This window comes from Etheostoma spectabile, chromosome 2 (genome assembly GCF_008692095.1).
Source record: "Etheostoma spectabile isolate EspeVRDwgs_2016 chromosome 2, UIUC_Espe_1.0, whole genome shotgun sequence".
NCBI classification, from domain to species: domain Eukaryota; kingdom Metazoa; phylum Chordata; class Actinopteri; order Perciformes; family Percidae; genus Etheostoma; species Etheostoma spectabile.
Window position 1 is genome coordinate 17,694,460 of NC_045734.1, and position 25,951 is coordinate 17,720,410.

At 38.4% G+C, this 25,951-nt stretch overlaps 4 protein-coding genes and 1 long non-coding RNA gene across 9 annotated transcripts in view; 2 read left to right on the forward strand and 3 right to left on the reverse strand.

The window, feature by feature from the left end:
* Positions 1–7,406, reverse strand: part of cfap52 (cilia and flagella associated protein 52) — a 13,922-nt gene extending 6,516 nt beyond the window's left edge. Inside the window, exons 1-11 of the mRNA XM_032540854.1 lie at positions 7,145–7,406; positions 6,529–6,728; positions 6,155–6,291; positions 5,542–5,670; positions 5,340–5,439; positions 4,907–5,023; positions 4,418–4,518; positions 4,038–4,208; positions 2,331–2,479; positions 1,998–2,143; positions 821–972 (exon numbers count right to left, since the gene is read on the reverse strand). Coding sequence (XP_032396745.1) covers positions 821–972; positions 1,998–2,143; positions 2,331–2,479; positions 4,038–4,208; positions 4,418–4,518; positions 4,907–5,023; positions 5,340–5,439; positions 5,542–5,670; positions 6,155–6,291; positions 6,529–6,728; positions 7,145–7,205 — 1,463 coding nt within the window. The 5' untranslated portion in view covers positions 7,206–7,406. The remainder of the gene's footprint in view (positions 1–820; positions 973–1,997; positions 2,144–2,330; positions 2,480–4,037; positions 4,209–4,417; positions 4,519–4,906; positions 5,024–5,339; positions 5,440–5,541; positions 5,671–6,154; positions 6,292–6,528; positions 6,729–7,144) is intronic.
* LOC116705052 (uncharacterized) overlaps positions 1–10,627 on the forward strand; it is an 11,867-nt gene extending 1,240 nt beyond the window's left edge. Inside the window, exons 2-3 of the long non-coding RNA XR_004335837.1 lie at positions 740–748; positions 10,576–10,627. This is a non-coding gene — a long non-coding RNA (uncharacterized LOC116705052). The remainder of the gene's footprint in view (positions 1–739; positions 749–10,575) is intronic.
* On the reverse strand, positions 8,210–12,827 carry LOC116705030 (zinc finger protein OZF). Of its 3 annotated transcripts, none has more exons than XM_032540878.1 (3): positions 12,738–12,827; positions 11,290–11,347; positions 8,210–10,022 (listed from the first exon to the last, which is right to left on the reverse strand). In XM_032540878.1, the coding sequence occupies exons 2-3, from the start codon at positions 11,336–11,338 to the stop codon at positions 8,902–8,904; spliced, it is 1,170 nt and encodes a 389-aa protein (XP_032396769.1). In that variant the 5' UTR covers positions 11,339–11,347; positions 12,738–12,827; the 3' UTR covers positions 8,210–8,901. The 3 variants fall into 3 exon arrangements, with proteins under 3 accessions (XP_032396769.1, XP_032396756.1, XP_032396763.1); XM_032540865.1 differs by having other exon boundaries at positions 12,345–12,820; XM_032540872.1 differs by having other exon boundaries at positions 12,670–12,800.
* A 3,810-nt stretch (positions 12,828–16,637) lies between these two features.
* On the reverse strand, positions 16,638–22,887 carry LOC116700684 (TBC1 domain family member 24). 3 transcript variants are annotated; one of them, XM_032534080.1, is made up of 11 exons: positions 22,630–22,887; positions 22,202–22,416; positions 21,835–22,096; positions 21,557–21,670; positions 19,708–20,124; positions 19,371–19,610; positions 19,021–19,176; positions 18,095–18,158; positions 17,833–17,931; positions 17,421–17,682; positions 16,638–17,325 (listed from the first exon to the last, which is right to left on the reverse strand). In XM_032534080.1, exons 1-11 carry the CDS (start codon positions 22,788–22,790, stop codon positions 17,162–17,164), a joined length of 2,154 nt encoding a protein of 717 aa, XP_032389971.1. In that variant the 5' UTR covers positions 22,791–22,887; the 3' UTR covers positions 16,638–17,161. The 3 variants fall into 3 exon arrangements, with proteins under 3 accessions (XP_032389971.1, XP_032389990.1, XP_032389980.1); XM_032534099.1 differs by having other exon boundaries at positions 17,071–17,325; positions 22,202–22,353; XM_032534089.1 differs by having other exon boundaries at positions 17,071–17,325; positions 21,835–22,087.
* A 2,614-nt stretch (positions 22,888–25,501) lies between these two features.
* stx8 (syntaxin 8) overlaps positions 25,502–25,951 on the forward strand; it is a 45,739-nt gene continuing 45,289 nt past the window's right edge. Inside the window, exon 1 of the mRNA XM_032534139.1 lies at positions 25,502–25,635. Within this exon, the coding sequence (XP_032390030.1) occupies positions 25,619–25,635 (17 nt within the window). The 5' untranslated portion in view covers positions 25,502–25,618. The remainder of the gene's footprint in view (positions 25,636–25,951) is intronic.

The following is a 25,951-nucleotide window of genomic DNA, read 5'->3' on the forward strand; positions in this document are numbered from 1 at the left end:
TTACAAATTTAAAAACCACTTAAATGCACCATGCAGTCACAAAGCAAATAGAACATGCACACACATGCACAACTTCCTCTGTGAACCCAAAAAACCCTGTGTCTGATTGGGCAATCAAGATTCATTAAGGCTATTGTCTCACTAATATTCTTTTCAACATCAGCTTGTTAGTAATGCTACAAAAAAAGGAAATCCATGCTACTCTTGATGCATCCATTTAAGGCTTTCAATCCTTATATCCCCACGCTTGGTCATTGAAGGGAACAAAGTGAAAAAACATGCAAACCATCTAAGTTTTTAAAGGTTTAATTCTCTTCACAGAAGAAGCCCCACATATTAAAGGATTTAAAGCTTTCTTCATAAAGAATGCAATGGATTTATTTTTGTATTTCTACTGTACCTAGACACCAATGAACAGTTTCAGCACTTCACTCTTGTCACAACTCAGACCTGAAGGCAGCACTCTATTTTCTGTCAGGTTCTCTCTGGTGTCTATGTATATCATTAGAAATTATTTATAATATGTTTTGTACTGTATAATGTGATGAACTGATCCAGTTGCACCTTTCCATTTGGTCTGCTCTGCTCTTAGTAAAATAGACTCATCCGCTTTTGGTTGTGGGGTAAAATGGAGAATAAGTTAATTACAAATTTGACTCAGTGTAGCGGCTTTGCACGACATAGATACTGCAGCTAAAAACATAGAGGTATTTTATGCACTAAATACACAAGAACAAAGAGGATACATGTGACAGATGTGTGTGTTGTTCTTGCCTTGTGTTCAGACAGAAGTGTTTGTGTATGCAGACGGGCTACTCACACTAAGTCCCAGATGATGCAGGCACCATCAGAGCTGGCAGTGACACACTCTTTGTCGTCACTCTTGATTTTGATACAATTGATGGTGGCTTTGTGCTCTTTCATGGTCTCCAGCAGCCGATGGCCGTGTGACTGCAGCTCCCAAACACGCACCTAAAACAGGTGAACCCAAACTCATTCAACCTCACAGAAGACCCTTTTTTACATCAGATATGACAGTTAATCAGAAAGCTTTCTCATCTTTGTTTCAGTTATTTGTCTTTATAAAAGATATTATAACGGTTTCCAATCTGTCAAACTGCAATAACATTGTATGCCACAGTGCTCAAACATATACAAGGATTTGCAGGGTCTGTACAGTGCATACATTTTAGTCTTGAATCTGTATCATAGATGTTACATTTGTACTGTTTACTATTATAATTGTTGCTTCATTTTTCACATGCTGCCTTTTAAAATTGTTTCATTTTGTATATTTGTAGTATATATTGTAGCTAAAGTGAGTTCTGTGTATAACAATGTTCTCAATGCTGGAGTTAGTGTGTAGAGCCCCTGGTGATATTTTGAGCAAAGTTTCATGTTGTGTTCCCTCTTAGTTTTAAAAATAGTGATTTTGATGCTATCATAGCAGTGCCCCTGGCTCTCCCATTCAAAAGGCCATTTGACCAAAAACTAGAATACGGTAAATCTTAAAAGTGTTTGACTCTGGTACATTCACAAAAAGACCCTAGGTTTTGGCATTTTGGCGAGAGTTACGCTTTAAGTTTTCCTTAATAATAATAAAAAGACAAACAATTACTTATTCAAATTTAAGACTTAATTTAGAATGTACACATTTTCATCCTTAAAACCATTTAATCAGATTAAGGAGGAATTCTAAAATAAACAACAGGAATGCACAAATTCCAAATTTTAAGCATATGGCTTCTTAATTATATTATTATAAAAAAATGTGTCCAGAAAATGGTGCGTTGTACTACACATTGTGTCTGGTAGCAAACAGTTGCCTCTTGGAGGAATTAGTGCACACTGCAATTCTAAAATTTAACATTATCACGGTGCATGTGGAGGATTTCAATGTGTTGCTTTGTGTTTTCATTTTATGACAACACTGGACATTACACCATTTCTTTTTAACAATTCTATGTTTGAGGTTTATCACTGTTATATGTACTGACCTGCCCCTCCCCCCCTCCACTGATGATCCTCTTGCAGTCCCTGGTGCCAGCAATTGCTGTCACACCCATTCTGTGTGCATTGTGAACGATGAGCATGAGCCGGCCACTTTCCGGCGCAAACACACGAATCTTACCATCATTCCATGCTAGAAGAGAGTTAAATACACTTTAAGTCAGTTATCAAGAAAATTAATTTGATTTAATGTGTATTATTTTAGTGCAAGTAGATAACTTCAGAAAATGTTTACTGATATAATTATGACGGAATTTTTTTTTTTGCAGTAATGAGCTCCAATGGAATCTTGCTTACTAATTTCTCTCTCTGATACCCACCACTGATAATGCTATGTCCATCAACCATGAAGTCCAGGGAATTACAAGTCATGTTGGGTACAGTAATGCGCAGCAGCTCTTTGGGCTTGTCTATGTGCCACAACCTGATGTCCTCCTCAGAGCAGGTGGCAAATAATTCTGATGTTCCACTAGTAGAAAAAAAAAGAGTGAAACATTTGGAATTACAGCTCTGTGAATGTGGGTATAACCATGTGTTATAGTAGAAGAAGAAGAAGAAGAAGAAGAAGAAGAAGAAGAATTTAGATTTGTTCATTTTGTTACTTTACACATTACACACATAGGCCCGTATTACACACACGTGCAAACAGGACCTGTTCACATGCATTACATGGAGAGATGTCAGTGCGGGCTGCCCATGAACAGGCGCCATGAGCATTTCAGTATTCGGTGCCTTGCTTAAGGTCGCCTCGGCAATGCCCAGGAGGTGAAACGGCCCTTATCCAGCTACCAGTCCACAATCTGTACTTGGTCTGTAAGGGGACTTGAATTGACATTCCCAAGCCAAGTCCCAATGGACTGAGCTAATGTTGCCCCATACATAGTGCTAATTGAGTTAAAGGAATATCACCTTACATTTAACCAAGTATCTATGTAATTAATGACATGATGATGTTGGATTCAATACATTACCCAGGTGTTTGTACAATATACCTATACCAGTAGTGTTTTTCTAAACTCAAACCAACTTGAATGAGGCAAGCATATGTCACCCTCTAGTGAGCAAAATGGGGTACTGAATGTCGGACATTATGAGAGATAAACGTGGTTTAAGTGGTTTACCCAAAATTGACATACAGCTATTCACAATACAAGTTTAATCATCACTTGTACTTGTTGCACTATAGATGACACAAAGAATACTATTTTTCTTGTAAAATCTGTGCTTGTGAAAAAAACACTGACACTTTAATAATAATTTATGGTCTTTTCTTTGTTTATTTGACGAATGTTCTTATTGTTGTTCTTATTGTTATTTTGTTGTCTTTATACTGTCTTTTTTATCTATTTTTTATTTCTTTTTATTTCTTTTTTCTTGCTAAAACTGCTGCTGGAACTTTCAATTTCCTCGCGGGAGTCATCCCAAAAGGATCAATAAAGAGAAGTCTGAGTCTAAGTCTAAGTCAAAGTCTAAAACCTGGAAAAACCCAGGGAGCAAAACCGGCATTGCAATCTACCTGCCTATCTCAATCTAAGGCAGGCCAACACACCAATTGAAGGTAAGCAACACTGTGTGGTGTGCTGTGTGCTTGCTTGTAAGCACCACCTTAGTCTTTGTCAAGTTTGGGGAAGCACTGTTGTTTTTGTTACACACGTGCCAACAGATTGAAAATGTTGAATTAGACAACACATGCTTATACAACCTCAAATAATAGTCCTAAACAGATCTGAACAGCCAACTGGCCCCATTCTGTTCAGATGTTGGTGTGTCTTGGTATTTGCTGGAAATGAACTGAAAATTAATCTCTAAAATGTAGTCATAAACATAAATGATTTAAAAAAGTTAAAAAATGCATTGTAAATAATTCTATCTTGTCACGCTCCAGAGCAAAGGGTTTACTTTACAGCATGATGAAGTTTTATTTCTCGGAATTTCTTGAAATTCAAAAGCTGTAAAAGCATTTGCCGTGTTGTTCTCTCTGGTGGAACTTTGACTCTTTCTCCCTAAATTGTCTGTGTGCCACTTACAAAGATATGGCTACGTCCTTGACAGCACTGTTGTGGCTGGTGGAAATTAGTTCAGATTTGAAGTTCTCATAACTGAAGCGGTACATCTGAGCAGCCTCCGTTCCAACAAAGAACTGCTGGCCCTCCCCTCTTATTGCAATGGAGGTTACCGCCTTTTCCAGCTGGACTTTCCTAATACAGGAGAAGAGGAAAAAAGGAGATGATAATGAGCACTAAACACAGCTAAACTGTTTACATTATATACTGTGGGCACCTAGATATGTATTCTAATGTACAAGATATAGAGAAACAAAGTTGTGAACCTTGCTAAACATTTATTACCAAATGTAAGATTATTTTTTTTATTGTGATGATTCAAGTGACACAGTTGTTGGACTCACTGAAGAGTTTTGAAGTTAGTCTTGGAACACAGAGTGAAGATGCCAGATCCCGAGCCTACAAGCAGGTCTCCAGACTTCAGTATCCTTATGACATTAACACCCTGAACAGAAAGGTATGAGCACCGACATTTAAGTAGCTTGACTAGCTGAACCATGTCTAGAAAGACCTGGTGAGTTTTCTCTGAATTGGTGAATTGAAATTATTTCCAGGAAGCAAAACCTAAATGCGTCCACACTTTAGATGAGTCTGGATACTAGTAGTAAAGGAACATACAGTACTCACAAACAAGAAAGACATTACAGTTGCAGATCAAATAAAATACATGAGATGAGCCTTTGCATATATTTCAAAAGTAGCAATCCATCAGTAAAAACAGTCTAATCAGCACTTTATGTGCAGCAGGAGTCCTCAATGTGAGTGAGCAACAGCTGAAATTACTTTCACAGAGACAAATTAGGAATGTAAGCCCTCTCGTTGCACTGACCTACCAGGCTGTATTTTGCTTTAACTGGACCATAGTCACTCAGAAGCCCCGTCTTCAGGTTGATTTTCATTATGTCTCCACTGGTGGTGCCACAGAAAATGAATTTATCATCCTCTGCGATCTGTGTTATATAAATGATCTGTGTTATATAAACAAGTCAACATGAGCAAACTATCTAATATTACTGTAGCTGGTGTAGGTTTTTGGACAATTGAAATTTAAAAAACAGAAATGCCACATTAAATTGCTAGCCATGTTCATAGATTGTTAACTATACATCGCCCCCAAATGCATCTACTGAAACTGTGCCACCAATCATTTAGTGACTTTTGGCAATAGCCATTTTGCAAAACTCAGATGAACCTCAAAATGGCAAACTAGTTAAATAAGATGAGTAAACAAACTGATGTGAATGAAAGACTTTCATGGCGTCGTACCTCTATACATTTTACAATCCTTTTCAGCTTGCCTGTCTGACACTCGGTGGGCCTGATCTTCCTGTTGGGGAGGTCCAGCTCCCAGACACGCAATGTTCCGCTGCCCAAAAACAGGACCAATCATATAAATATTCCTAATTAAAATTCTTAGTTGCTAGTTTTAAATTGGTTTACAGAATGCCAATAGACACTATATACTCACCTCCCAGCAGAAACAAATACATTGTTGTTTGTGTTAGAGTACTGCACAGTGAGACAGTGACCAGCACTGTGAGCTGCAGCTGGACTCCCACAGATGGCCTGCTTGGTCTCAATATCCCATACCACTATGCTAAAAAAAACACAAAAAAACAACACTAAACAAATAAAGAATATGTAAAGTTGCGTGGATTTACATACTACTAAGATTGTAAGATTCTTTATTACATTTTCAGTAAAAGAGACAATTTTCTTCTCTCTTCTTTTCACTAAAAAACTGATTTGCAGGAAGTTATTGTATTTATTAAGTGTTACAAACTGTAATAATGTGCCAAATTTGCATAAAATGGCCACTGCAGGAAACCCTGTTCTGAAAGTCAAGTGTCAAAATGCTGCATGCCTTACTGTGGAGATTGGTCATTAAAAAGAAAAAAGAAAAAAGAGTGCAGAGCTTATTATGAGATTTCTAAACTACTATCCTGGTTTTCAGCTGATCCAATTGCAGAAATAAGTCTATGAGCTGATCACGTGTCTCTTTTCCTCAATCCTGTGTGACACAATCTGTTTTTTTTTGGAGGGAGCACTACAGAATTTTACCACCCACACTTGTTGTTTACCTGCCATCATCCTGACCTCCAAGGGACACCAGGTACTTGCTGTTGGGAGAGAAGGCCAGAGCCTCAACCTTTGCCTTGTGGAGCAGCAGCTGGGCATAGATTGTTCGCTGTGCATAGTCCCAGATGATAACCATAGCCTGGGCAAATATTTAAAATGTTACATGTGAAAATTACACATTTCTTTTGCCATTCCTTACTGTAGTGTAAATGGATTTAAGCCCACATATTTCTAAAGCAAAAAACAATGACTACTTCCTTATTCACCAAAAAACATCAAAAGGGAAAACAAATTAAACAGGTAACGCTAAGTGTTGGTGTTGAGGATTCAGTTGAGTTCTTACACTTTAAATACAAGGTATAGCAACTACGCATACCTGAAAGCCCATGAAGTTGACCTGTCCAGAGGCAATATATAATCCACTTTTGGACACTGAAATGCAGGATACATTGTTGGTGTGTCCATGTAGGAACTCCTGTTTGCCATCTTTGATTCTCTTTAGAATGACTGTGCATCCCAGAGGATAGATTAGATGCTCTCTGTCTGGATGGACTCTCAGGCCAGAAAACACATGGCCTGATAACACAAAATGTAGAATTAACTAAGATAGAACGTGTTTTAAGATAGAAAAGGACAAAGGTAAACTGTTTGCGATCATGATGGAACAGGTTACGTATATCCAACCTATAGCTGCACCGTAGGGTCTTTCTATAGTGTAAAATAGTTAGCTAGCTAGTTAGCAAAGCACTTTATCTTGCCACCTCATTTGACCATTTTAAAACCAAACGTTAGCTTTGACAGTTAATATATCACAAAACCTAGCGTTAGCTGTAAACCTAACTATAACGTTACACTAATTAAAAAGAATCCCAGGTGTTCCATGTGTGCAAATTAGCGTGTTAACTAGCTGTAATGTTAACAATTCCTTGAAGTTTGATTTGTGTTAACACTGGGTTAGCTAACAGGTTAGAACCGTTTGCAGGACAACTTACCGTTGAACCCAATAACAGCCTCCAGTTCAAGTTGAGGCACTCCCTGTGTTTCAAGAGCCATGGCTTAAAATGTTATATATATATCTTCTGTAAAGTGTTGAGATAGCTAGGCCTACTTTTATCAAGAAATGGAAATATTGCTAGAAAAACTAACGCTACCGTAGTTTTCCCAAACAGGCCTGATAGTTCAACTAACATTAGTTACACCAAACAAACGTTACTTAGCAACAGCTGGGATTCTATCAGCCACTGTGATTGGTCGGTGTTTCTATGGGCGTAACCAGAGTGATGGCTCTGGGTGAAACTGTAGGCATTCTGGTGAAACGTCCTCGCTGCAGCCGTGCTTCAGGTGCTCTTGGAAATGTTACCGTTACTTCTTCAAAGTAGTGCACATACAAACTTAAAAGACAAATAGTTGTACCACCGGGAAATATATTAGCTAATTAGGTGCGGGAAGAACAATAACAACTACATGTCTAAGACATTTTTAATTCTTCTAATTTCTTTGCTATTGGTAGAGATGGATCTACTATTTAATCTGAGACCTGACATAAAAACCGTACAGGCAACTGTGGTTTTACAAGAAGGCAACATTCAGCAGAATTATCTGGACGTCATACACAATTAAAAAATGCTCTAACTGCAACTGCTGTTGTACAAAGACACGTTTATTGATTACTACACTTTCTATAAAATAGCTTAAGGAGATTTATGTAGCTCAAGGTTCAATTCATATCATTGTGGGCACAACTAAAAATACATTTGAGCACATCAATTGAATATGTATTTAAGAATGTGGTGAGCACATTGTGTTGTTAATATGCAATGAACTACAGCACAATGTAGTTATCACAGTATGCAACCAAGTATGTAGATAGCATTATAAAGAACATCAATGTATTACATAACTACACAATATATATGTGATACATATTAAAGGTGCAATATGTAATACTGACGTATCTTCAGATTAATTTTACACAGCTCATACCAGAGGGAAACTGCTACTGCACTTCTGTAAAGGTTGAATTATAACAATAAAAAAACATTATAAAAAATGTACTATACAGAGTACACACATTGTTTTATTTTTGGCATTTGTTATTTTAATTTCGAACAAACTTAAAAAAGAAAGTACAATTTAAGAAAATCAGTGAGCTACTGGTATGGACTGAACCATGCCCAAATCTTGTGCTGGTTAATGTTTCTGTGCCTTCTATCGTTCCGTTAGTGAGGTAGCAGATTAAGTTAATGACTATTGGAAGTTTTTGTCAGATTTAGTCAAGACTTAAGTCTGACATCTCCATTATTTATACAGCCTTCTGGCAGGGTAACTTTTCTTTGGTTGCTACACATCTTTTGGTTAATAACAAACAGGAATTTGTTCCATGATATGAGATATCCCTCCACAATGTCTGCAGGCTAGTCCAAATTTATGATAAAGTAAATTGTGCTTCTCCAGATACAGCAGTGTACTTTAATAGCCACATATATTGTTACCCAATTAACAGACCATAACTTAGGTCAATAAATATTGAGATAAAAAAGCTAATCTGGAGGCCTGTACTGAGAATTTCTAACTGATATTGTGTGGACAAATAAAAAAAATCAAGCAGCAAGGTGAATCGCCACTCAGCTTCAAAACGTTTCTCTCAACACACTACACATGACTACAAATGAGTTAATTTAAGCTTGACTGTGGCTCCAAGAAGATAGCTTGATGATGAAGTGTCCTTCTATAAGGATTTCCCTTTTTTTCAACTGCTAGGATTCTCAGAGGGTCCTTCAAAACTTAATATGTCTTTGGATGTGTCCATAGACATCTGTCTGTGTGTGTGTGTCCTCCGGTGTCTGCTAAGAGAATGACTCCATGAAAACCTGCGACCACAGGTGAGGCACAGATAGGGTCTTTCTCCTGTGTGTGTCCTCTGATGTTTTGTCAGCGACTTGTACCGCGTGAAGGTTGCCCCGCACTCGTTGCAAATATATTTCTCTGACTTAATATGAACATTTTGCTCGTGTTCTTTCATGTTGCCCAGCTGTGAGAAGCCTTTACCACACACAGGGCAAAGATGTGGTTTCTCTCCTGAGTGGGTCAAACCATGAATATTCAAATCCTGACGAGAATAAAACCCTTTTGCGCAGATAATGCATTTGTATGGTCTTTCCCCTGTGTGGCTCCTCATGTGTCTTTTAAGCCCTTCTGAGCGGGAGAAGCAGCTCTCACACAGGGTGCATCTGAAAGGTTTCTCTCCCGTGTGGGAGCGGAAGTGCCGACGGAGTTCCGACGCCTTGAAGAAACACATCCCACAGTCCGCGCAGCAGTGAGGTTTTTCTGGCTGCTCTTCATGCGTCTTTTCGTGTGCTTTGCAGTGACCGGACTCAGAGAATCCTTTTCCACAGACCGAGCAGGTGAAAGGCTTTTCCCCGGTGTGCATTCGCTTGTGCCGGACAAGTTTGTTAAGTTTACTGAATGTCTTCATGCAGTATGAACACTGATGAGGCACCTTTGGTTTCTTTGAGTGGGTGTGCTTGTGTCTCTCTAACTTTGAAGGCCTGTTGAACACTTTCCCACAGTCAGGACAGGGGTGCTTGTTCGTCCTATTGTGGCAATTCTGGTGTCGCATCAGCTTCTCTTGTTGTGTGAAACTCTTGTCACAATGCTGACACTGATAGAGAGTTTTAGGCTTCCTTGTGTGTACAGGTTTATGCCGCTCTAGCTTTGAGGGTCTGTCAAATACCTTGCCACAAATGGAGCAAGGGTAACACTTGTCTGATATGTTACTATCTGGCTGGTTGGAGTTCTCGGGCTCAGTGGCAGTTGAAGCATCATTGGAATCTGATTCTGAGATTACCTTCTCAACAACTTCTCGGGGACCTGAGGAACAATGACATCAAAGAATTAACTGATTGAATCAAATTTCAGCAGAATGCAATGATTACCTTTTAACTGTGGTCATTACACGACTTGGTTGAATAAAACGGCATTCTGCGGTCTGTTGCAACCATCTAAACCAGTCCGTATTGGCTTGACTCAAGTCAGCTGATGGTTTTGCTGCGACTCAGCTTGTTGTTGATAATCCGTTTTATTTTTATTTTTTACAAACAGCTGGTCAAAATGGCAGAGTTTCAGACAGATCCTCAACAACTGCCTGAAAGCACAGTAACGTTATCTGATCAATCAAACAGTCATAGATAGCTAAAAAGTTTTTGAAATGATTCCCATCTTATGTCATTGTTCGTAATGAGAAAAGTTTATTATTTCATGGATTTCACAAATTTCAGTATGACACGTTATGACGTAAACCTTTTAAATCTGATTATGCGCAACTCAAATCTGCACTCGACTTACATCGGGGAGTGACAAACGCTGAAGTTGCAAGTTTCATCTTGTCTCATCGCAAATCTTTGGTCTGAACTGGGCTTAGCAGACTGTTGCCATGCATAGCAGAGCGTTGCCATGGACGCAGCTGTGATCACTCTTGAAACATCTAAAGAGTTAACGTTGCTGTGGACGCAGTGTTACAACCATTGACTTTAAAGAAAAACTGTAGAGACAGAATACGCTATTTTCTTTAGTGGAAGCAATACAATTAATTTTTAAATCAATAAAATCCTTTTAAAATATTTCTGTTTTTGTCAAAATATTGGTTGATTGTGTAAGTAGCCGTGTTATAAGAGGGATAATGTAGACACAAGCATTATAGCTATAGGTAGGGCTGGGTATTGTTCAAAAAAAGTTGATACCGGTGGTGATACCAATCCCATTACTTTGATACCAGTTCCTAAACAATACTTTTATTAATACCAAATGTTACTTAAGAAAAATAAATTAAAAGGTTACACATTAAGACACACATTCCTTTAGTTATTTTTTTAGCTCCTACTACATGAGCCCAGTCTCTGTGCGGAACAGAGTGTTTCCTGCGTGCCACTACAATGTGTAACGTTAGCCAAACACAAACATTATCGGATCTTGGTAGAAGCATGCTGCAGGCTAATTGGCACAGATGACATTTGCTCCTCCAGAGGTATTGAAATTGGGTACTAAGTGACTATCAGTTGTGTAACAGATAACTGTTTTATAACTTGAGTGATGACAAGAAAAAATAAAAATAAAAATACATAGCCGCATCAGCACTTACTTTCCTCTGAAGATTCTGTTTTAGGGACAGCTGCAGTGTCTGGGCCCATGACTGCAGCCTATTTATATAAAAAGACACAATTATATCAGTATTGTAGAGCAGTGCTTAATAATGTATAATATAGCCAGACCAACACTGGAGTTTGGAAGCTGAAACTGGTTTTGGAGTTTAAAACATATGCTGATGATATATTGGCCAAAAGCAATTATTTTAACATAAATAATAACAATAACATAAACAAACAATCTTGACATGGATCCCTTAGATTTTTTTTTATTGTGACACACTGAGCAAGACCTTTTTACTAAACTCAGCCATGTCAAATTTGATTTATCATAGATCATAAAACATTTATGTTTAACTGTGTACAATACATGACAATGATGAAAGCAAGAGAAACAAAATGTTTAAGACACAACAGTATGTTTTGTATGGCCGGGTTCAGTTATTTGGGTCAATTAGTGAGATTTTTCTTATTATTTTGATTCACACATAGCTTTGCGTTCCAGAATATAAGACTATCATATTCTTACTGCAATCTGACATCAAAAAATGTGGTGTGCTGCTGGATAATGAGGACACCACAGAGAGGAGAATATGAAGCACAACTATCTAGCTGTTCTCTCATGCTCTCAGCCAGACAGAAGTTTTGCATGTTTTATTTAGCTACAGTATGGTGTGTTAATGATACATTTCCCAGAGATTTTAACCAAGTATGAAGAGATGGAAAGGTATTCCTCTGACCTTCTTACCAGATACCCAGCATGTCTGAAGCAGGGTTAAGCAATAACAAAGGCCATTTTTTTGGTATGTGCGTAGCACCATCGCCTGTTTAGATGGCTAGGGTTACTATTTATGTGATTATGTGTGAACCTCTGACGTTATTTACCTTAGCTATTTAAAATGATTACTTTTAAGCTGCACAAAGCTACACATCAGCAACGTGTTAATTTAGTCTTTTGAGTAACGAAAGAGGAGAATGGAGGGAATCACGAAAAAAATGCTAAACGATAAAAATGTAATAGGAGATAGTTGAGCTATCGAACAGTACGTACCTCAATTTGGACCGTAGACAGTGCTGACACCATATGTTCTTATGTGTTTAACATCTGTAACTAGGCAGGGCAACAACGCAATGTTTTTGAATTGAGCATGGCACCGTGTCATGACAAAGAAACCTCAACCGTTGCATGGTTAACGCAAACTATGTTACTGCTTATAACAATTTGAGGGCGGACATTCGTTTAATCTGGGACACCCATGCACACAAAAAGAGCTAGATTGCGTTAGCTAATTTAGCTAAAGCTAACGTTGTTGTCGCGTGAGCTAGCATAACAAAGGCGAATAAGATTACGCAAGGCGTATAATATTGAGTCCCACCTCTCTAATGATTCTTTTAACCGAAGGTTGTCACATATTTTGCCCGCAACGTTTTAAAGTTAACTTACTTCACATTTCTTTCACTGTCTATGGTAAAGACTAGTTACTCGCTACAGCTTGCTAAACAAACATTGTGGACAGTGTTGCCAGATCTTGCGAGACAAATACGCAACCAGGCCTGTGAAAACAAGCCAAAATAAGCGACTTTTCTACGTAGCCCCCTAAGATCCGGAAGAGAAAAATAAATAAAACTGTGTTACAATCCATGTGGACAGATTGGTAAACTGTACACACGGTAGCGTAGAGTTTATTTATTTTCTCCCCCTGAGCTTCAGGACACATGACCACAGGAGTAAGTTAAACACACCTTTTAACATTATTTAACATTAGAAACTGATGGGATTTGAAATCACTTTTTTTCACAGTGATTTTGAGTTGTTTCCCACGACGGGTGAATCCATTCTTTTCCTCCTTCTCTTTCTCCCAGTCTTTGTTATATTTCTTCCCGTATTTCACCCACTTTATCCGGGCATTATTCCTCCAAAAACCTCCTACAGTACACTCACCATTAGTCGCTACTCGCGCATTTTCCTAACCAGAAAACAACAGACTGCCCTGCTCTGCTCTGATGGTTGGTACTCGTTTCCATCTGGGTCAGAGCCAATTAGAAGCAGGAAGTGGGTGGGAAATAACGCTGTTGTCTATAGTGTTTATGGGGAAAGGGGCGGGATCGAGCGAGCCGGCAAGGACAAGCTGTGTCAAGCCCAAATAAGCAACCACACTTTATGACAAGCCCAAAAAAACCGCAACCGCGACTACCAATATTTGTAAGCGACTTTACAAAAAAACAAGCCCAAAGTCGCTTAGAATAAGCGGACATGGCAACACTGATTGTGGAGTTGATGCCCGTTCCCTTGAACGATACCTTCAAATACCCCACGTAAATCTGTAAATTAACGTACAATAGGTGTTAAAGATTACTATTCTTTTTACAGTTCATGTGCCACGTGACATTACCTGCTTTGTGCTGTGTTATTAGAAAGATGAGAACATAGAAGGCATTTTGTATAGTGTAATTGTTTTATTCAAATGTATCTTGCAAATTAAGCAAGTTACAGTTGACGAATAACAAATCCTAACGTTGACGTCACACTGACTGTAGCTATAACTGAATTAAGACCAGACAAACTGATATTTTTGTTGTTGTTTGTTTCTTTAATTGCAACTAACGTTATATATTTTGTTTGTTATTATAAAAAAGAAACAAACAAACAATACAAATTTAACATTTTCCTTGAACTGTAACTGAATGTGCCCCTTACCACTTAAAATAGTTCCAACAGCACTAGAACGCAGCAAATGTCTCATAAATCTAGGACCCAAATTGGGTCGCTCATTTATTTTTGGTAGGTAGGATCAGAACCCCATCGTCCACCAAGCCTAGATGTGGCACCTACCGTATGAGCTACTGTACATTATGTGTATACTTTTTATAGGATATTGATAACTGTCAGGTAGTTTTAAGAGCTAAGATAATGAACACAGAAAGTAAGAAAAGTAAAACAGTACTGAAAGTTAAAAAAAAAAAAATTCCAACATGAAACGTCTGCTTTTGACTACATGTGTATGGAAACTGATCATCACATGATAAAAGTTTATGCAGTTTAAGTGTGTTTCAAGATAAACTGCAAAATAATACAAAAAACATGTAGAACTAGGAGGACATCCAAGAAGGCTACCAACAGATTCCAAAAGAAAAATGTTTGGTTGAAAATCACAAGTAACTGCAGGCCATTCACTAGCCTACCTGTGTTTGTGTGTGTGTGTGTGTGTGTGTGTGTGTGTGTGTGTGTGTGTGTGTGTGTCCTCTTTGTCTGAAAATTCAGAAAGCGTGTGCTCATTTGTAATAATAAATACATATTTCTGTGACATAACCTATTCTACAGATCAATAATATAGAATAATATAAAACAATAAGGTGTTCGTTATGTAATGTTGGTGATATGATGTCAATATGACTGTCAACAGATCATTTTCACTGTCTACGTTTGCTGAGAACCACTCACAAAAAAGGCATTTACCGATCCCCAGAGTGGTATGTTGCTTGTGTTCCAATGGCCAATTGAGTTTCCTAACAACGGTGCTGGCTGGTAGGCCACTGCCAGTGACAAACAGGAAATTAAATTTCATATATCCTTGCTGATGTACCCACATTTATAGTAGAGCTAGCCTTAGCTAACACGGCTGTTGTTAGCTGAGCTTTTGCGCCATATAGACTTTGTTTTAAGCCACAAACCTTTACACATTCAAAATAGCCTATTTATGGTGAATATGAAATAATATGGCATACATACTGGTAAATGTTCCGCACCATAGAGTTTTATGTATGAGATGTAGGCTAGTGTGTGATCAAGTTCTATTAAATTTGCCAAAAGTAATAAGTAGTTTTACTTTGCTCCAATGTTGTTGGTTCTATGGATTAGTCAGACTGGCTGTAGTGGCTAGAGTTAGCCATTTAAGCAAAAATACTCTGTTAGCTAAGGCAAACTCTAATATTACTTTCCAGTCATTTCCAAGGCATTGCACATAACTTACTGTGGCAACAAAACAGAGGAGAAAAAAATATTCATTATTTATTTGGTTAGTTGGCTAAACATTTCTGTAATTGATTTGTCAGACTAAGGCTGCAGTGGCTAGGATAACAAAGGCTAGCTCCATGGATTGGTTTATGCCACTTTACTGATTTGCATAGAGAGGTGAAATCCTTCCCCTTCCGGTGGACAACCATGGAGCCTTCTTTTAGAAAAAATATGTACGGTTGTAAATGGCGAGAGACAAGTAATTATTTGATCACGTTAGAATTGGGAGATGAATTACATATATTGGGCCCAATCTTGCACCTGGCCCAGCGTAACGCAAAGCCAGACTCAAGTGAAAAGTATATAAAAAATATTACTGTGCAAATCCACCAGCATAATAGCAATGCACCAAGGTACAAACACGCCTGGCTTTTAAAGGGAATGGGGTGGCCAGGTTGGGTCAGTGGTAGAGCAGGCGCACACATGCTGAGAGGTTTACGCCTCTACGCAGGGGTCTAGGGTTTGAATCCGACCTGTGACGATTTCCTGCATGTCTTCCGTTTCTTACCTACCTGTCCTGTAAAAAGAAATTATAGGCGGAAAAGCCCCCCCCAACAAAATTAACGGAATGGGAGCTGATGCTCATATTGGTTTATTGCATGTTTTCCCCAAAACACATCTATGAATTAATGAAGAAACTAAGTACAACCCTTTTGAACCCTTTTTTCCGCTGTCAATCTAGCAAAAGTGGATTTGGACACGCCCTAAATGCACCTGCGCCATGTGCTTCACTCCATGTGCTTACATCATTAAAATAGTGCCCAGTATGTTTCTCAATTAAAAAGATAATTTTGCAAGTCACAAATGTCTCAGTTTGTAATAAAAATGTTGAAGTTTAAGACATTGTTATTTACATTAAAACGTAATTAGAAAGACTACTCATCCCAAAAGTATTAAAAAGTTATGTCCTGCTGAAGCCAACATAAACTAGCTAAGCTAGCTGTCTAGCGAGAAAGCCGGGCAGCAAACAAGGTAGCATATGTTGCAAGACGAGATGTGTAGGTCACTGAGGAGTTTAACACCCAACTAAGTGGTACTACAACAAATTGTGACTTCCTTCACTCGCTAAATTATCTTTTAAACTGACAACCATCATATGTGTAAGGCTCAATTCACATGGGATCAAAACATTATTTGTCTCTTGCTGTTCACTACCATACATTTTATAAAATAAGGTCCCATGGGGTCCAGCTGCAAGGGGAGGGACTTTGTCACACCAGAGTTCAGCTTATGCCCCTGTACTACTAGCGGCATACCATCAGTCACTTTTAGATCTGGGAATCACTTAGATCTGTGGTGCACACACGCTGCCCAAGTAGGCAGTGTGGCCCGGCATCTCCCGCACCAACAGTTCATCATTCAGATGCAGAGATTGACGATGTATTTTGGGGGAAATAATTATCAAGGTCCAGAACTTGATGACCTCATATCTGGCTTTTGGCATGGTAAACCCTAGAAATAGATGATAACAGCCTTTTTGGGCCTACTATAGTAGCAGGTGTGGCAGGCCGCTTCTGATCAATATATATGAGGCTGATAACTACTGCACCCTTTCAATGGAGTGAAAACATTCACCCTTCCATGATAAGATGCATAGAGTTTGTTTTGTGTGTGGATATTTTACCTATGTTTTTAGAGTATTTTCCGGATTGTGGGTTTTGTAAAGTCCAGTAAGACAATGTATGTGATATAAATAGCTATACAAATAAACTTGGCATGACATGTAGACCACAATTCAAGTAAAATCTCACTCGTGCATTTCACAAAATAAATATTTGAAATTTACATATAAATGAAGTCCAATGAAAGAGCATCATCAGCATCTGCTTCCGTGTTTACCAAAAGATTCAAAGTTACAAAGCTGCAAAGGAAATAGAGTTCTGGATGCCCCACACTTCCAGGGCCTGGATCTTGAAATGTCCCTTGTAAAGTGGGATGCTCTTGAATGTGTCACAAGGCTCTGAGTATCCCCCCTCTAGGTCTTCCTGTAGGCAAAGTGCGTGACCTCCATCCCCACCTAAGAGAGGATACATACATCAGCACTCCATACACACTGTTCACTTTTGACTTGACCTTTAGCTAAAGACCTAACAATATGTTCAACTGGCATACCGATTATGAGCTGACTGTCACTGCCTGCTATGAACATGGAGGCTTCTGGTTCCTTGGGTCTCTTTGGCTCTTTGGCAGCCATGGGTTCCTTTGATGCTACAGTGAATGGGACCGTTAGGTAGCTGGGGTCCTGGGGGACCAGAATTGTGGTAGTGGTGTGCAGGGAGTAGTCACAGCTGCTGTCTTGATCCTGCTGAGGGGAAGCTCTTCTGGTCATTATGTTGACCATAGCCTGCTGGTAGCGCTCCATGCTGGGACGAAGCTGAAAGAGTAAGCATGTTTCTTTCTTGATGAACAATAAGAAATGTTGTCTACGTGAAGTTGACACAAAATTTGATTTGAAGCATTTCACAGAAAACTTTATATGATATGTCAGAGATGAATTCTATAAGGAGAAAGGAATATGTCTCACTGTGAAAACAAAACATTCCCCAGTTCCAAAATACGTCAGTCCCTCAGACTCATGTTTTTTCCTTTCTATCACATCTGTTGACAGAAAGGCACCAAAGACCTGAGAAATGAAATGAGAAATACTAATATTTCAGTGAAATACAAAATGTATTCCATAAACTAACTATTTTTGTTATTGGCATCAAGACATGGTTTAAGTAAAAAAGCACAAACATCAAAATTATCCAATGCATCCCAATATTCATTATGTGTTCTAATGTTACCTCTTCATCCACAGTTTTGATCATCAAGACCACTGGTTCGTGTCCCTCCACATGTGAATAGAATCTAAATAAGAGAGAAAAACTTGATGTTTTATAATATCCCATAAGCTGCCATATTTGCAACCAGGCAGTGTCACTGTTGACTAAACATAGCCTGTAAATGAAAATACTACAATACCTACCTGCACTGTATATTAATTGAAGAAAACATTTTGTATCTTATTAAAAGTAGCTGGAAGGGTCAAATGCAAAACATGGTCCCAACGTTTAACTATTAAAATATTTTAAAAATATGTCATCTTTCCATAGCACCCTACTTTATGTTTCAGAAATAATTATTTTCCATACGAATCATTTCTTTTTAACCATATGTTAAAAAATTAAAGACAATTAAACACTCAGTAAGGAACCAGTAGGTAATTTTCTACATAAACCGTCATGGTTCAAAAATAGCACCATTTACCTGCCAAATACTGGTAAGTAATGTGCAAGTGACTGGTAGACTTGCTTCATTCACCAGCACAAAACAACAATGGTGATATATTGAGTGGATGGAAAATTTCAACATCCACTAGCCATGTGGCTGGTGGACAAAAAAGTACATTTTGAACCCTGTAAACAGTGTTTGCCACCACTGTAATGTGAGTCTCTTGACTTTTGCAAAGCAAACATGTTGATAGTGAAAACACCCCCCTTTCTGTTATGTGAGTAGACCTGAGATTCTGTTTTTCACTGCTGGCACATGGTGTTCAGCAGTTATTGATTGATAATGACCTGACTTCAACAGACAGAAAGATATGACGGCTTTTAAATACAGATATGAAAGACCCACTTCTAGTCAGAATTCATGCCTGCGAAGCCACACCTCATTAGTTCTCACAGATAGCTTCTCAATGGTGGTCAAGTATTGAACAAAGGTAACTTACGAAGCAAAGCTTCTCCCATGTTCAGCTGTATTATACAGACTAATGGGGCTAAAAAGGGCAAAGCGCTCAGGTATCCAGGCCCAGACGACTCTCATCTCAGTCCCTGTCACAACACTAGAGGTGAAGTTGGTAAAGTCCACCGTCTCAACTGACTGCCTTTAGGAACATGAAAATAGCTATGATAAGAATATGAATAAGACAATAATTAGACAAATGTGAGCATTGATTTCAGTCCTTTGCAAAACAATGAATCATAAGCATTTTACAAACAGATTAATTTTATTTTATTTCTAGGTTTCTAACAAATGTCTCTCACTGGCTGTTCTGTATCAATGTCTGCCTTAACTTACCGCTTCTGGTGCATGCTGACACCTTTTTGCATAAGGGAGTCCTTATTGGCATTGAACAAGAGGTTGAGCTCTCGCCGCGTGGCAATGGGAATCATGAAGGCCCTCTCCAGAAGGTTCTCAGCTGTACAGTGACGAGCTACACTCTGCACAAACCTTTTCATATCGGTTCTGAAGTCCTCTACGTCTGCCACTCGAGATGACACAGATACTTTGTAGAGGCTGAGCAAAGCCAAAGCCACTCTATACAAAAAACAATCGTGAAATTGTTTCCAAAGTAAAAGTTATTTTATGTGGTTTAACGATTTTGTTTAGATGTGAAGATGCAGCAGTAACAAACCTGTAGAGGACCTTGTAGCCCTCCAATATGTAGACATCCAGTACTCTGATAGCATATGTGAAGGGCAGGTCAGCGAATATCCACATGATCCAGTCAGAGTAAAAATCAAAGAGGTTCTGGTGAGAGCTGGCGATCAGCTTACGAATGCCTCGGCAACACCTATTAGCAAGGTCTCCAAAGGTCATACAGGAAGCACGGTAGGTGAGAAAGGTCTGGTCGATGTAACGCTTGTTGGGGTCCTTGTAGCAGATAAGTCGGGACACACTGTAGAAACATTCAGCTTCATCCTCACTGAAGTGGAGGATGAGGGAGACCAATGCCGGCAGGATGGGGCAGAACTTCATTTCTGGGAAGCATTTGCCAAGGCAAAGGAGGATCTTTTTAACGGAGTTCAGGCCTGCTTTGTTGAGACAGTATCTGCATGAGAGAAGAACAAGTAACAAAACACCTGTTAAAGCTCCACTTGGTGAGACTTTTATGTAAAAGTATGCATTTGACAATGTGACAGGTCTGGGGCTGTAACGATACACCAAACTCAGGGTTTGATTCAGATCACGATTTTTAAACCCATGATTCGATACAAACCTTGATTTTCTTTTCCCGTGGGGGGGGGACTGGCATTGTGTTGTCATTGATTATATCCCACTTTGCAACACAGTCAGACAACAGATACCTTATTTATTGATATTGATTGATTTCAATGTTGATTGATCCAACACCAAAGATTCTTTTGTACCTTAACATAATGTTTCCAAAATCGTTTCAGTGGTCATTAACTTTTTGGAATGAGACATAAGAATAATGGTAATGGTAACATTAATGGACAATTCCACTCCCAACCTGTAGGGGGAACGAAGAGAAAAAGTGCGTTGGTGCCTACTGTAAAGGTGCTGGTTGACAAGCAAGTATAATGCTAGGTCTATCATGTTTGCTAATTCTTGGTGGGTAGTATAAGATTACGACACCGTTCAAAATGCTCAGTTATATTTAGTATGATTGTTTTGACCACGGTTAACAACTCTGGGCTGACCCATGAATTCATCAGTAACGTTAACTGTATAGAGAGACGACTAATCTAATTGTAATTTAGGTAGCTAGCACACCCCTGTCTTCTGCCTCAGTCTCCTGGCGCTGCAAGGCTTCAGTCGGGATGAGAGCTGACAACAGCCCCGAGGACACATCCACAGTCAGCCCCCAGCCAGCTAGCAACCCTCCTGGTTAGCACTTAACTCTGGTGCTAAAGACGCTAACGGCAGTTTACTGAACCGTTGGCAAACAGACGCAGGCACCCCAGTCAGAACAGCAGGCTTTCGTAATGTTACACCTCCGTTAGCTCCTTTCACTTTTAGCCGTCTTTACAGTTAGCTGAATTTACCAGACAAAACAGTGATAAGTGATAATAAATCAACTGACAAACAAACATACCCCCCCCCCCCCTTCAGAAGCACCGCCCGCCAGATTCATGGACAGAAAACTACTGGCCGGCTGGTACATTACCATGCTGCCTCCCCCCTACCATCCACTGTCGCTGCCTGTTGCTGATTGTGTGGAATAGTGGCGCGTGCTCTCCTTTCTGTTTGATTTCCATTTACATATCACATGCCACATCACTTACTGCACCTTTAAATCATTACTGTGGCATTTTGATCTGATTTTTAATCATCAATCTTCAGTAATTACTTCTGACCACTATCTCAATATTAAATTATCCAAATAAATGCTTAAAGCAGATGAGGTCTCTCTCTCTCTCTCTCTCTCTCTCTCTCTCTCTCTCTCTCTCTCTCTCTCTCTCTCTATATATATATATATATATATATATATATATACAGAATATATCCAACAGAAGTACCTGGGTATTTCTCCTGCCTCCATGTACTCTGGAACTGGATGGGTGCTGATTTTCTGTTCTCCAAAGATCTTCTTGGCTAGTTCATTGTGGACATCTCTGTCTGGAGGGACTGACCTATTCGGATACAACATCAATGCATGTTCAGATCATTTGCCTGAATTTAAATTTAAATTTAAATTACAAACTCATTTTTTACAAAAGTAGTTTCCTACCACAAATACATAATATGCTTGTGTTAATAAACTTGTACACATAAAAATAAATTTGACAATCGTAACCTGGAATGGATGCTGTGGATGATGTGATAGTATGCTTTGGCCCTTAGTGTATGGGGCATGGCCCAGAATCCCTCTCGGCCCATAGTTTTCAGCTGCTGGTGATCACTCTGCAGGATCTGCTGGTATCTTTTTGCAGCTTCAGGGTCAATCTTCTCCCAGTCTACAAACTGTCCATACTTCATCCCCGAGCTGGAGCAAATTTCCCAGTTGTCCGACTCAGAGATAGTCATCATGGACTCTGACTTGAGATTGCCTTTGCTGCCTGAGCAAATTATGCATACATACATTTCATTTTTTTATCCCTAAACAATGTAAATAGACATTTGGAGTAGAATACATGCTATTTAAAAAAACATAATTTCAATACCATTAGGCTCTCTTGTTGATGAGTGCTTGTTTGGTTTAGACTTGGACTTCTTAGAGGTTATTCGAACACCAGCCCCATTCCCTTCTTTCTTTTCCTTTTTGTTCCCTTGATACTGGTGTAGGGAGCTCGCCCTCTGCCTCAGTGGACTGGACCTTGTAAAGTTCCCCACGTCAAAACCGAGGTCAAGTTCTGATGTCTCAATACTGTAAAAGGACCTGGGGAGGAGTTGATTTAGGAATAATTTTGTAGCCTAATAATTATGCTTCTTTTTAGTCTTTTTTGTGTTGGGCATGGTCTGCCTTTTATCCAATTTTGCTACAACATTAAAACACAAATCCACATAATTGCAATAATTATGCCTGCCTGTCTGATAAGCAACATATTTTGGATTAAAAAAACAGCACATGCATGTTAAACATGAAAAATACCTGGAGCGTGGTCTTTGAAAGGTCTCCTCTGTCTGTGTCTGCCCGCCATAGTTCTTACTGTCATCTGGACTGTAGTAGGAGTAGGACCTTGGCCTGCTTCTGCCTCTTGCCATTGAGCCCATGTCTTGGTCTGTTGATTTGCACATCAAGACTGAATTCATGTTTCCGCAATTAAAGAACTCCAGTGTTCTTGAAAAAAAAAATCTAGCATCTCAAGTCTTATTCTTCCAAGAAATACAAGCTGACAGTTAATGTGTCTCCTGTTACTAGCTGCACGTTCTGAGAGTCAGGCCTTTATATACGCCTGTGGGCTGTGTTCACGTGAGACAGATATAGTGGTACTATTTGTTTGTTGTGAGTTCTGATGTTGAAAGTAAAACAAATTTACTGATTTTCCTGTTTTAACATCAGTAAAATACAGTGTATCGTTTGGAGAAGTAACTAATTAGACTGGAATGCATCCACGATAACCATAAAACAAGGACTAATACTGACAAAACACAATTTCTTTTAAACACAGGATTCAACCAGTGTCCTTTCAATAGCCCTTATACTTACTGCAATGTTACAGACGGCTTGAGTTTCATATGTTTCTTTTTTATGGGGAAACCTAAGAAAAGATTCATTAGTCAGAATAAGGTCATCAGAAATTGGGTAATTGTATTTCTTTCTTCGAAACGACTTTATGCATTGCATCAAAATGCCAAATAAGTCTTTTCCAAGAAGTCCATTAAAGGTTATTATTCTACACAACAGATATATGTTTTGATCCAAACACAGCTACTGTTTGGGTATGAAACATAAAACCTCTACAAGTACTTAACTCATATGTGGGCTCCACATGTAATAGAGTTAAAAAACAAACTCTCTAGCCCAATGAGTGGCATGCTGTCATTACTTCATGTCAATTTCCATGAAGGTTGGGACAATATGAATTCAAACTTGTACTTTGGATACAATGTAAGAAATGAAAGCAGTTAAACCACAAATTCTTAAAACTTACTTTTATGGGAAAGTGTTTATAAATATATAATACACTGTTGGGTTTTATCATTCTGCGCTACCCTTGCCCATTTACTGTGTGTCTTTGTACATTTACAGGCATGTTTGTATGTGTGTGTATTTGTGTGTGTATATATATGTATGTGTGTGTATGTTTATATATATATATATATATATATATATATATATATATATATATAATATCTACATATATATAGTATATATATTATATATAATATATATAGTATATATATCATATATATATATATAAATATATGGTACTTTATGAAATCTTTGTTTTTGTATTTTACTTCATTGTTGTTGGTTGTGTTGTTCTTGGTTTTATTTGCTGTTTCTCTGGAAAGCAGTTTGTAACTTTGTTAAGAAAAGTGCTATAGAAATACAGTTTATTATTGTATATCACTACATGGAGACTCATGTTGTGAAAAGGATTGGGAAACATTTGCCATAATATTCTTACTTTCTGTGTGTCCTGTCATGCTGTTCTGAGCCCTTTACCAAAAATGACCAATCATCTGAAAATACTGTTTTTATGGAATTTCTTAATAATCCCCAAATTGGTCCAGTTGGAACACGAGAAAAAATAATTGATTGGAACGTTGTGTTCAAGGAACTGCAAAAATCCCTCCGGTTGGGAAGCGGGTTATGTCTCTCTTTAGTTTTTCTTTTTAAAAAAAAAAAGTCTAACAGGATAAACTTCTTTGACCTTATTTGTTAATAAGAATGTCTGTTGTAAGGACCAAAGACTTGTTCCAGACTTCAAATTGAATCCTGCAGACTGAATAAAACTTTGCTTGATACAGATCCTCACAAAAATTACACTAAATTTTAACATTTCTCAATGAAAATGAGAATAATGATACAAAATTATAATTTCCTCCTACATCGTGAATCCTATTGCAATCGCAATATCAGTCAAAGGAATCACAATTATATATTTTCCTTGCGTCGTGCAGTCCTATTCTGAACAATGCAAGATTAAAACAAATATACAGATTCCAAAATGAGACAACTGTGTGATGTTAATTGTAAGGTGTGGTTGACTGCAAATTAAATTAACAAGTGTAGGTAACAAACTAATAAGGTGAGAGCGAAGGGTGTGAATGGGGCTGATATTAATATGTTTGGCTGTGGCCATCAGAAGTTCCACATAGCAAAGTATTTACTGCCAACTAAAATGCATCTTTAAGGGAAACACTACTGGCTGCATGCAGGAGTAAATATATAATGTCAAGATGATGAATGTCAAGATTATGAATTTGAGACTTCTCCGATACATTTATCTAACAGTTGTAGTTAATTTGCATGTTTAATGGTCAAAACTGTACATCTGAAGCAGACAAGCTCACAAATACCTACCCAACACTACCCAACAGTGAATTAACTACAACATTAAAATCATTAGGCCTAATAGTACAATATAATAGGATGACACTGATAGGAGGTAATTCTCCAAAGTAGCCTAAGTATTTTTTTAAACTTTTGACACTTTACCTACTGACAATACTAGTAGGCCTACTTTTACTTCAGCAAAATTTTGAAAGCAGGACTTTTTCTTGTGATTTAGTATTTTGGTAGTGTTAAGATCTGCTAAGAATTAGGTAAGGGATAAGTGAACAGGTATCCCTATACTGTATTTCCATGATGCAATAGAGTCGGGTGTGCACGAAAATACAAGATAAATAGCTTCCCGTATTGATTTAGTAAGGGATAGTGCATTTTATTTTTCATTAAGGAACGATGCTGTATTATACGGGATGGGTGGCAAACCTACATGCGTGTCCCTGTTTGAAAATCTAATGTTTTGCTATTTTTTCCACCGAAAAACTGCGGACTTGGACTGAATTGCCCCTCGCAGCTTGCCATTGTGACGTCACACCCAAACAAGAAATAGTTTGCTGGTGATTATTACAGCCGGGTGGTTCAAACTAAGTGGATTTTCTCTTCATAGCTTATTTTCATCATAATGTCTCAAGATCCATGGTGAGTAATGTGTTCAAGGGCTACAGTATATTGCCTCAACCATATTATTAACTAGAAAGAACTTACAACTTGATAAAGTTGCTAGCTAACCTACTCTTTTAAGCTAGCGTTACTCGTTACCATCTGCTAGCTAAAGCCGTAGAAACTATTCCCAATGAAGATTAACCTAATACAATAATTTGCATTTAAAATAAGCCATAACAAGATATTCTCTTTTCGTGTTAGAAAATGTGGTATGGTGGTAATAGATCAGGACAAGGAAATTCGTGTTTTCTAGGCAACATTCTTCTATTTACTATTCAGACTTGTTTGGGAC